Source organism: Clarias gariepinus, chromosome 3 (assembly GCF_024256425.1).
Source record: "Clarias gariepinus isolate MV-2021 ecotype Netherlands chromosome 3, CGAR_prim_01v2, whole genome shotgun sequence".
Classification (NCBI taxonomy): domain Eukaryota; kingdom Metazoa; phylum Chordata; class Actinopteri; order Siluriformes; family Clariidae; genus Clarias; species Clarias gariepinus.
The window spans coordinates 8395001-8407500 of record NC_071102.1 but is presented as its reverse complement, the minus strand read 5'-3'; the positions used below and the strand labels follow the sequence as shown (position 1 = coordinate 8407500).

Here is a 12500-nt window from a genome sequence, read left to right as displayed (position 1 = left end):
TGGGTACTCTGGTTTCCTCCCACAGTTCAAAGACGTGCAGAACGGCCTAATTGGCTGTCAAGTCAAGTAGACTTTCAACCATCTACAGTTAAGTACACAGTGAAACTAAACAATGTTCCTCCAGGACCAAGGTGATACATACAACATTAAATTAACTAACTAGCTAGCTAAAAACCTAATTAGCTGGCTAACTGGTACAAGACAGATTAACATTTTGAGTTGGAACGGAGAACTATCTACGTTTTTATACAAAAGTGTGTTAAATGAGCAGTACCTTTTTTTTTTTTTTTTTTTTTACACAGTACTGTACAGTATGTCAAATGTACTGTAATGTCACTTTGTATTTAAAAAATCTCCCAAGTTAGTTTATATAAAGCTGAAAAAATGAAGTAAAAGTGTGGGGAAAGTTGCGCCACAGCTGCTGGGTGGAAACCATGTCCTGTATGTTACTGCATGTCCAAAAAGCATAAACTTTCAATAAATAAGAAATACCCTGGTGAAAGTTTGAGGATCCAGCGATGAGTTCAGAGATTTCTAAAGAAGCTTTTAATAATTTTTCATCCATTTCCCATGTCTCTCAGGGTGTTTTCACATCAGGGCCACCGGGATCGTTTCCGAGAACACTTGACCCCAAGGTTCATTCTGGTTCATTTCGATCTGTAAGAACACAATCGTTCTGCGACTGGGAACGGTGCCCGAGTCCGCTGGGAAAAGTGGTCTAGAGAACGATACAGCGTATTCGGGCACGGATCAAATCAGATACGGAAGCCAATCATACCTGAGAACAGAAGAAGATGGCTGTTTAGCAATGCTGTCGTGCCTAGTGTGAAAACGCCCTTATTCTGTTTATGCTGATTTCTAAACGATCCACAGCGTATGATTAGGGTGTTCCCCAAAGTAGAGTGCATGTCTTTGAACTGTGAGAGGAACTCTGAGTACTCAGAGGAAACCCACCAAGCAGAGACAAAACCCGTAAACTTTACACACACACACGTACAGATCAGAGGCGGGATCGAACCCTCGACACTGGAGGTGCGAAGCGCCGGAGCTATCTCTTTAGCCACAGATAACACAATACGTATAAGGGTGGAATGTGACAATGTTAAATAAGTAAACATGTCAATAAATAAATCATTATAAGTTGAATTACTTAAGTGTGTCATTACATCATTAAAATTTGAGATCGCCACAAAAATATTTAGAAAGGAATTTATTTTAATTACTATTTAAATGTTTTATTTCGTTATTTGTTTATTTATCAAGATCTTGATTTATTTCACGATGTATTTATTTCATGATGTATTTATTTCATTGCCGCTGGTCTGACACTCACTATGAAATGCTTTTAATGATTTATGTAATAACTTACTATCATTTACTATTGTCACATTCCACCATCCACTGATCATTTCCTGATGCACTCACAGACGTAAAGCAAAAAACTATGTACAGTAGCTTGACCATTATTTGCACAAAAATCACTTGCATTACAAATAATTTAAAAAAATAGTGTAAAAATACATCGGTATTTATGAGATTGGATTAAATCCATGCTTATTTCTCCCCTTTAATGCCCAATTTACAGTTTTTTGCAGATAATGGCCTGATATCAGTCCTGGGCTCGTGCGTTTTCTGATATTTATATGCTCTGGGAAAACTTCCTATATATAAATTTGTGGCCAAGTTGTAGCAAACATATAAGAGATAAAGCAGAATTTTTGTCCAAATATATATTTTTTCCAATTCCCAACAGTGAGTTCCGACTCAGTAATCTGACTGAATGGGAGACAAGTGATAATAGAGCATAACAGCACTGGGATGTATGTCTAACATCTCTTGTGTTATAATCTATACATATAATAAAATTTGTAAAGTTGACATGTCTGTACATTAAAGATATTTGCGAAAAAATCATTTGATGGGACGTAAGATGAGTAGTAGAACACATCAAGAGAGTTTTTGAAATTTTTGTTTGTCGGTTTATTTGTCACAGCATTGGGGAGAAAAATAGGACGGCATGTTCCATAGTACTTAGAAGAGACTTCAGTCACCAAAGCAAGAAAACATGTCTGATAATGTTACGTCATCTTAAACAAAAACGTTGTCTCTTACAAATTGGGTCGGCTCTGCTTTTTAAAAAAAAAAATTTTATATCCAACGCTAGCTAGTTTTCTCCCCTTTTGGCTACGTAGAACAGGTTAGAGTTTAAAACTACGCTTGTCCCTGTTAATTACGCTAATTGTCAGCCACCAGCTCCACCAGTCGCGGTTAGTTAGTTCCACCAGTGCAGATGGATATGTGGGGGCGGAGCAACATAACTGGTTAAATAAACAAACAAATCTTAATCAGTATATGAAAGTGTTGTATAAAAGCAATATCATACCGGGGCTGCATACAAACAGCATCACAGTCGTGCTGATATTCAGTACAACAGCACTTCATGTGATGAATGTTTATTGACACATCCACTTTAACAAACCATAAATATATTTCCTTTTAAATGATGTGGAAATGTTTGATTTGCTTTATAATCCTGCGTAGGCTGCCTTTCTGTGAAGATGATGCTGGTTTGTGAAATGGATCCGAGTTTAATCAGTTCAGGCTGTAATCAGATTTGCTCCTGTACCACCGACACAATGCAATCTTTAAATGCTTAAAATGTTTTCTCTTTTTAGTCCTAGATATAAACAGATTGCAAAATGTTAAGTTTATGGTAAAAGGCGCAAACAAACACAAAATGTTTTATCTCATAAGAAGCTGTGCGTACGCGCGTGCATGTGTGTGTGTGTGTTATGTGTGTGTGTGGGGGGGGGGCTGTGTGTGTGTGGGCGGGGCTATGTTTGGGGGGGGCGTCTGTCTGTGTGTGTGCGTGTGTATGTGTGGGGGTGTGTGTGTGTGTTGGTCTCTCTGTGGGTGTGTGTGTGTTGGTCTCTCTGTGGGTGTGTGTGTGTGTTGGTCTCTCTGTGGGTGTGTGTGTGTGTGTTGGTCTCTCTGTGGGTGTGTGTGTGTGTTGGTCTCTCTGTGGGTGTGTGTGTGTGTTGGTTTCTCTGTGTGTGGGTGTGTGTGTGTGTTGGTCTCTCTGTGGGTGTGTGTGTGTGTGTTGGTCTCTCTGTGGGTGTGTGTGTGTGTGTTGGTCTCTCTGTGGGTGTGTGTGTGTGTGTTGGTCTCTGTGTGTGTGTGTTGGTCTCTGTGTGTGTGTGTTGGTCTCTGTGTGTGTGTGTTGGTCTCTGTGTGTGTGTGTTGGTCTCTGTGTGTGTGTGTTGGTCTCTGTGTGTGTGTGTTGGTCTCTGTGTGTGTGTGTTGGTCTCTGTGTGTGTGTGTGTGTTGGTCTCTGTGTGTGTGTGTGTGTTGGTCTCTGTGTGTGTGTGTGTTGGTCTCTGTGTGTGTGTGTGTTGGTCTCTGTGTGTGTGTGTGTTGGTCTCTGTGTGTGTGTGTGTTGGTCTCTGTGTGTGTGTGTGTTGGTCTCTGTGTGTGTGTGTGTTGGTCTCTGTGTGTGTGTGTTGGTCTCTCTGTGGGTGTGTGTGTGGGTCTGTGTGTGTGGGTCTGTGTGTGTGGGTCTGTGTGTGTGGGTCTGTGTGTGTGGGTCTGTGTGTGTGGGTCTGTGTGTGTGGGTCTGTGTGTGTGGGTCTGTGTGTGTGGGGGGGGTCTCTCTGTGGTTGTGTGTGTGTGTGGGTCTCTCTGTGGGTGTGTGTGTGTGAGGGGGGGCTTTGTGTGTGGGTGTGTGTGTGTGGGTCTCTGTGTGTGTGTGGGTCTCTGTGTGTGTGTGGGTCTCTGTGTGTGTGTGGGTCTCTGTGTGTGTGGGTCTCTCTGTGTGTGGGGGTCTCTCTGTGTGTGGGTCTGTGTGTATGTAGGGGGTCTCTCTGTGTGTATGTAGGGGGTCTCTCTGTGTGTATGTAGGGGGTCTCTGTGTGTGTGGGGGTCTCTGTGTGTGTGGGGGTCTCTGTGTGTGTGGGGGTCTCTGTGTGTGTGGGGGTCTCTGTGTGTGTGGGGGTCTCTGTGTGTGGGGAGGGTCTCTGTGTGTGGGTCTGTGTGTGTGGGGGGTCTGTGTGTGTGTGTGCATGTGTGTGTGCATGTGTGTGGGTCTCTGTGTGTGTGTGTGTGTGTGTGTGTGTGTGTGTGTGTGGAGGTCTGTCTGGGTCTGTGTGGGTCTCTTTGTGTGTGTGTGGGTCTCTTTGTGTGTGTGTGGGTCTCTTTGTGTGTGTGTGTGGGTCTCTTTGTGTGTGTGTGTGTGTGTCTCTTTGTGTGTGTGTGTGTCTCTTTGTGTGTGTGTGTGTGGGTCTCTTTGTGTGTGTGTGTGTGTGTCTCTTTGTGTGTGTGTGTGTGGGTCTCTTTGTGTGTGTGTGTGTGGGTCTCTTTGTGTGTGTGTGTGTGTGGGTCTCTTTGTGTGTGTGTGTGTGTAAGACTGTGTCTGTGTGCGTGTGACTGTCTGTGTGTGCGTGCGTGCGTCTGTGTGCGAGACAGTGTGTGCGTGCGTCTGAGACAGTGTGTGTGTGTGCGTGCGTCTGTGAGACTGTGTTTGAGTGTGTGCATGCGTCTGTGAGACTGTGTGTGTGTGTGACTGTCTGTGTATATCTGTGGGTTTGTGTTTGTCTTCAAACACACAATAATAGTGCATAGAATGTTTTCCAGGTGTGTGTGTGTGTGTGTGTGTGTGTGTGTGTGTGTGTGTGTGTGTGTGTGTGTTATTTGAGAAGTTAAAAATGGGTACAAGGCTGTTACTTAATTTATTCGGTTTAAAATTTAAGACTCAGGTTATAAAATGAAGCTCTGCGCACGTGTATGTGTGTGTGTTTATGGTTGTGTTACTATTTGTGAGTCTGGTTGTTTTCTTTATGCATATTTTTTGTGCCTCTCACGAGATGCAGTGATTGTGCTGCTGTGTGTGTGTGTGTGTGTGTGTGTGTGTGTGTGTGTGTGTGTGTGTGAGAGAGAGAGAGAGATTAAGGAAAGGCCTATTTTTGTGGATCTTGTGTTTGTACTTCATCTGTACCGCCTGTTTGGATATAGGGATGTATATATTTGTGCAATCACATGTGTTTGTGTGTGTGGTTGTGTAGGGTGGAGGGGGTCTATGGTCTGTGTTTGGTGGGTAAACAGTCTGGTCTGTGCTGGGTGAGTCACGCTACAGAAGTGTGATGATGTTATCCTGCTGTGTGTGTGTGTGTGTGTGTGTCTCGTTCTCTCTCCATGAAGGTTGTCTCCAGTAGGTTGTGTTTGTGCGACATAGTTTTCTCCCCCAAAAATATTTTTAATATTGCAAAATTAACAGCCATGGGGAAAATTATAGGATGTACAAACTTGATGTGATTATAACCTCAACAGTTTCTAATGAGAATGTGTGATTGTTACGAGACTGTCAACATCAGAAGAGTGCGTAGTTCTGATTCTCTCATCACATCAGTCTGAATCCCAACTATTAATGATTTCAATTAATTGAAGTTTTCTAAGCTTTTTGGGTAAATGATATCTGAGCGGGAAAAGGGGTTTGAATAATTGTAAAAGTTTTTTTTTTTATTAAAAAAAAAAAAAAACACCACCACGCACAATATATCACAAGGGGTTTTACATGTTACATGTTTTGTGGCTGAAACTTTGGGTGTTCCATGTTTGGCACAATTGATTTGTAGGCGAGCGTTTATGTATTTTTAATTCTTTGTCCTTAAATACATTCGCTAACTTTTTACTCTCCAGTACAGCAGGTGGCAGTATGCACCATTAAACACAAAGAAAAAAAAAGAACAAGGAAGTCGACCTTCACACTATGATTAATAATATAGATATTTCAGAAAAAATGTCATGAGCCATGGTTTGGTGACATCGTGTCTAACCAACAGTCCGCTTCCAGGTTCAAGTAATTTGATCCCGAGTACACCGTGCCGAGCACTAAATGATTGTGTTCCCACTGATCAAAACGATTCAGACTCGGAAACGATCCCTGATTTAAGGCCACGCTTTAACAGTGTTCAAGGTGTAGTACATTGTGTAAATTCCACATGATTAAATATAAAGCCAAGTAAAAAATCTGTTTATGTTTGCATACTCCGTTGTACGCTTGCGTTATTTAAACCAGCTTCTCTTTTCCCATCCTGCAGCAAATGGTAATGAGCCTGCGAGTGTCTGAACTGCAGGTTCTCTTGAATTACGCCGGACGCAACAAACACGGCCGGAAGCATGAGCTGCTGACTAAAGCGCTGCACCTGCTGAAGGCCGGCTGCAGTCCTGCCGTACATATGAAGATCAAGGAGCTGTACAGGCGCCGTTTCCCTACCAAACTGCTCTCGCCGGCCGAGCTGGCCCTACAGGGGGTACACGCGCCCGCCGTATCGCTGCCCACCGGCCTCACCCAGCTGCCGTTTGACGGACACGCGTCACCCACGTCCCCTCTGCTGCCCATATCGCTCCTGGGGCCCAAGCATGAGCTGGCGCTACCCCACCTGCCCTCTACGCTCCACCCTGTCCACCCCGACGTCAAACTGCAGAGGCTGCCCTTCTACGATGTCCTTGATGAGCTCATCAAGCCCACCAGCCTCGGTAAGAGTGTTACCGCATTACAGACGTCTGCTGGTATTTAATGATAAAATCACTTATTTAACTGCTTTGATTGAATTTTTAAGGTAATATCATCATTCATCTATCAAATATGAGAAGACATTCCACATGAGTCTGTAGTGTTAAGAAAGAGTCATATTTTATTTATTGTCACCATAGCATGGTCTTTGCACACACAGCTGTTTAGTCCCGATCCTGTGAGTTCTTGTTGTGTTCTGTGTTTATGGAAATGTTCTTACTTTTAATATTGAACATAGCTGTCATTTCTACTATCGAATTTTGTAAAAAAATTAAAAAAAAAATTAAAATGCAATTTCAGCAAGCTTGTAAATGATCCCCAGTCATATAAGATTTTATTCCAACCACATTTCTTTCTTAACGTTGACCGCTCAGCACAGTTCTTCCAGATTAAAATAATGTGTTGGACATTTCTTAATTCCATTCCAGTTGTTTCAGCTCCTTAGTTTTTTTTTTTTTGCTTGATCCAGATCAATAATATGACCCTTTTGAAACACAATAACATCTTAACCATGATCATTGGGCACATCTTCCAACTTTGCTGTTTATGAAATGAGAAGCGACTTATTGCATCATTTAGGATTAAAAGAATTGTTACCAACATAGTACAGGTAGTCCTCGACTTACAAACGACTTCTGTTCCCGGAGCCCGTTCGTAAGTCTGATTTGTTCTTAAGTCCGACAAAAAGAGTCTTGTGCGCCTTTGACTCGAATACACAATATGATGCATACCAATCCACTTGACTTAATCTCTGTCCTCTTTCCCCACACTGCCATCATGTGGTCAAAAACCATAATCGTGCCTAAGGAAATAAATATCACTGTGTAATGTTGTCTCTGCGCATTTAAATCGCATTTTGTCTCACTGTACACTGTATTGCACTGTGAACTCGGTTTTGTTGTGGATTGTTCGTAATTAGGATTATTCACCATCAGGATAGCTTTACAGGACAGACATTGTCTATCATTGTGCTCCCGGACTGATTCGTTAACACCGGTGAGGCCGACTCATTTCTCCAGACACCCCCCCCCCCCCCACACACTTTTATATTTATACAAAATACCGGACTTTAGACATTTCATACGTTCATTTACACAATGGAAATGTTGGATATATTTGTAAATATTGGTATCTGGTTTACTTCACAGTCTATCTTTTGTAGAATACACGTGAGCTACTTCCGAGATTAAGCTGGTAGTAGAACCGCGGTCTGTTCGTATCTGTGGAAATTCGTAACTTGAATGTTTATAAGTCGGGGACTACCTGTAATCACTGCAGTAATTATCCAGTCAAAGGCTCTTAATGGGTATTTACTCATTTATATCTAAGCAAGTTTAGACAATGTACTTTATATACCAGAACAAGTATTTGAAAATATTGTGTAATTTTTGTTAACCGAAGCCAGTTTCTTATTATATATTTACAAATCTCTATATTTAATCAGTTGGATGTGTAATTTCTGTCCTATAATAATAATTCGGCTGGGTGTAAACCAGTTCCTCCCTCATTCCTAAAGAGTTGCTATATTTGTGGTCTGAAATGACACACCTACGTTGTGCCAAAATAGCTGTCACCATTTCTCAGGACCGTTTCTTAACATGCACAATAGAGGACAAATGCCATGTTCCTGACTCCGAGTGAAGCCTTAAACATTCCCCGTCCCTTCTCCCTACAACCCACGCTTGTGGACGTGTGCAATTATTTTCACAGTTAATGCTCTCTAAATACAAACTAAATTGAATTAATATTTATCTGTTACAAATTAGGATGAGCAAGTTGGGCGCGAGTGTGCGTGTGACTGGGACAGCTTGATGTGTCACTATACGTGGAGAACATCATCATATCTGTGCTTTGTTTAAAAAAAAAAACGATTAATGCTTGGATTTACCGTTTTATAACATTCTAAAGGCTCGCGCAAACATCTCTCTCTCTCACACACGCACACATACCGAGATACAAGCAGACACTATTAAATGCTAATAAAAGCACATAGTTGGACAAACAAAAACATTTGTCACAAGGTTTGTCAACCAGGCCTCCTCGCCTGACATCAACGTCTTACCTCCCTAATTCTCTTTCATACTGCGTGCGTGTGTCTGTGTGCAGAAATATACAAACATAATTTTGAACATATTTGTACACTTGTCCATCGATGCAGAGTACAAGACACGTTCCAGCCCAGTACACGGTGTATAAACTATTGCAGTGTTATTACCGTTTGCTTCTCTGCATATTATCTCTCGCGTCTATCTGCCGTGTTACAGACGCTACAATACCGTGTGTGTGTTACGTATGGTGATGACGTGTTGGGTGGCATGAGGGCCAAGAGCTGGGCCGTGAAGAGATGACCATATTCCCCCACATTAGCAGCGTTTTAATGTGCTTAGCAGCTCACATCTCACCCTTACCTTCTTCTTTATCCTCACACTTTTCCTCATGAAGATCTCCATACTTCTCTTCTATCTCTGTTTGTCTTCGTCTCTCTGCTTCTGTTCTCCCAGTTCTCATTCTGCCATCTGCAAAGCCTGTGATGAAATCTGAACATTGTACATCTCTTTCTCTCTCTTTCTGCCACCCCTCCCCTTTGCCTATCTGTCCACTCGTCTCTCTCTCTCTGTTTGTCTTTTCTTGCTCTCTATTTGCTCATCTTTCCCCTATCCATACTATCTCTCAATTAATGTTTTTTTTTCTCTGTCTGTCTCTTTCTCTCTTTTTACTAACTTCATTCTTATCCTTCTTTCATGCTGTCTCTCCAGTTCTTGGCCCCATCTCTCTCTCTCTCTTTCTTTCTCTCCCTCTCTCTCTCCTCTTCTTTCTTATGTTTGACACCCCTCCCCTTTGCATACTCTCTCCTCTCATTTTTCTCTTCTTCTCTGGCCCCCTTTCTTTCTGTTTCTCACTGTCTCTCTTTCCATCTCCTATTTGTCCATCTTTTCCCTACAATCCATACCATCTGTCTACTCCTGTTTTTTTTTCTCTCTCTCTTTTTTTTGTAAACTAATTCTTCTCCTTTCCTATCCTCCTAACATAAAGTCTCTCCACGTCCCCATGGCCCCATCTCTCTCTCTCTTTTATTTTATTTACCATCTTTCTCTTCTTCCCCTATATGGCTATACATGCCATCTCCCCACCTGCCTTTTCGTGTCTCTGTTTTTTTCTTCCTCCTTTCTTGCTTTTCTCCTCCCTGGAGGTTAGTACTACATGAAAGAAAGATCCCACAAGATGAAGGGATTTCTCTCTGTCTATTGCTTTCCCTCCCATTCCCTCTTCTTGCTGTCTGTCCAACTCTTCATCATCAACTCCCTTTTTTTACATCAGTGTTTACCTCTCTTTGTCACGCGTTCTGTCTTTTTCTCTGTGTGACATTTACTGTCTGTCTGTCTGTCTCTCTTCCAACCCACCCCGAAAAAAAAAGAACACACATACACACACATACACACACATACACACACATACACACACATACACACACATACACACACATACACACACATACACACACATACACACACACACACACACACACACACACACACACACACACACACACACACACACACACACACACACACATTTGCATGAGGAGTGATGAAACCGCAGGTTCACACACCTGAGCTCTTTTTCCACTCTGCCAGTAACAATAACGATCACTACAATCCTGCATCACACAGCCAGCTCTTTCTAGAATGCAGACTTTAAGCAAAAAGCACAGATTACACTCTGGATTTTTACAATAATCTTTCTCACTTTCTCTCCCTCTTTCTCACACACACACAGACACACACAAAGACAGACACCAGCTATCTTGCTTTGTGGAGTGAAATATTCCTTGCTGCTAAAACATGAACCATTCCATCAGTAATGGACTCGGGTACAAGTAGTTGCTAATAAACGCCGTTCTTATTGACGAACACTGTATACAGGTGGGTGACAAATTAAAAGAAAAAAAACAGAACAGCGCCAGGACCGCCCCTGGCACAGATTCTACAAGGGTCTGGAACCGTACTGGTGAGCCGAGTGTGAAATATGATCTCGCAGGCATGTTGTCAGTTGATGTAAGAAGAATCAAAATAAAATAATAATAAAAAATAAAATGAACATGATATAGCCCTGCGTGATTACATACAGCTGTGGATGAGTAACGACCCATGATCCCACTGTCTGGTGTCACCCAGAAGACGACGAGTTCATTTTTGAGTCTGGTTTCTCTCAAGGTTTCTTCCTCATGTTGTCTGAGGGAGATTTTTTTCTTCTTCTTTTTTTTTTTTTTTTGCCCGTGTCACTTCTGACTTGCTCATGAGCGCCAAATTTAGATCTGTATATTTTCAGCTGCTTTTATTTCATTCTGAGGGTTTTTGTCAATACCACTTTTTAATAGTTAAGTCTTAATAATAATTAAGTCTTGATAATTAATTATTTTCTTTTAAAATAGTTATTTTTTTATTTGATTTATTTGGCTATTTTTATGCTTTTATTTTGTTTACTGATTTTTACTATGGATTTTTTTCAGCTTAAATTTTCTAAATTTTTATTAGTATTGTATACTCATGTTGCTATGCTTCTTATATATGGACACACGGTCTATAAGTACAACTATCCGCCATACCATTACGACATAAAAGATTAAACTGGATATTGTGCAGGTTCCCCTTGTGTCACAGGTCCGGCTCTACACCCCTGGGGCTGTGCTTTGGTGCCTGCTACAGGACATTGCCATTGGGACGTCCTTTGGGTGCTGTGGGTTGCAGGGTTGGGGCCTCCATGGAGTGGACTTGTTAGTCTGATCGGATTGAGATCTGGGAAAGTACCCTGTTGTCCGCTATGTCTTCTGGTACTTTTCTGTTAAGGCCAGCATGGATTTTTTTTTTTTTTTTTTGTGCTACATTGGCTTTTCTCTGGAATCGGCCCGGACGGGTTAGTCTTTGGTCGTCACAGGCGTAAATGATCCTTGAGCGCCCGTGATCCTGTCACCAGTTTACTGGTATATAATTAATAATAAATGTTATTCAATTCACAGTGGTGTTAGTGGCACTTGAAAGCGGGTGGGATATATTAGGTGGCAAGTAAACATTTTGTTCGTGATCTTGATGTGTTTGAAGCAGGAAAAAAAGGATTTAAGCGACATTGACAAGGGCCAAATTGTGATGTGTCTAAGACGACTGAATCAGACAAAGTTCAAAACTGCAGCTCTTGTGTGATGTTTTCAGCCTGCACTGGTCAGGACCTTAAAAAAAATGGTCCAAGGAAGAAAAAACTGTGAACCGGCGACAGGGGTTATGGGCGGCGAAGGTTCACTGATGCATGTGGGGAGTCCAATAGAAGAGCTACAGTAGCTCAGATTGCTGAAAAAGCAAACACTGGTTTCAGTCGAAAGGAGTCGGCTCACATCGCAGTGTGACGCGTATGGGGCAGAGGAGCCACGGACCGATCAGGGGGAATTATATAATGTAGCAGTGGATTAAATAGAGAAATAAAGGTTCTGTTATTCTGCACAATTAAAACGAGTTAAATTTTATTTGTATAGCTCTTTTAAAAAAAAAAGAAACTATAGTTATTGGTTTGTCCCTGGGGGGGATTTCAGGGACAAGGGTTGCAGGGAAAGACTTTCTGAGATGACAGTAGGAAGAAACCTTGAGAGGGAACCCATCCTCATTTGTGTGCTATCAGCTTTTATGACCATAAATTTAGTCCCTGGTATATATATATATATATACTGAACAATAATATAAACGCAACACTTTTGTTTTTGCTCCCATTTTTAATGAGATGAACTCAAAGATCTGAAACGTTTTCTACATAAACAAAATAACCATATCTTTCAAATATTGTTCACAAATCTGTCAAAATCCGTTACGATGAAGAACTGGAGTCAAGTCGAGTCCCCAATGAGGACGACGAGCATGCAGATAAGCTTCCCTGAGACTGTTTCTGA

The 12500-nt window shown here is 41.7% G+C and overlaps 1 protein-coding gene across 2 annotated transcripts in view; it reads left to right on the top strand.

The window, feature by feature from the left end:
- The window catches only part of pias1a (protein inhibitor of activated STAT, 1a), a 74743-nt gene that overhangs the window by 28504 nt on the left and 33739 nt on the right, over positions 1 to 12500 (top strand). For both annotated transcript variants that reach the window (XM_053492685.1, XM_053492684.1), the window contains exon 2: positions 6093 to 6531. In XM_053492685.1, the coding sequence (XP_053348660.1) occupies positions 6093 to 6531 (439 nt within the window). The remainder of the gene's footprint in view (positions 1 to 6092; positions 6532 to 12500) is intronic.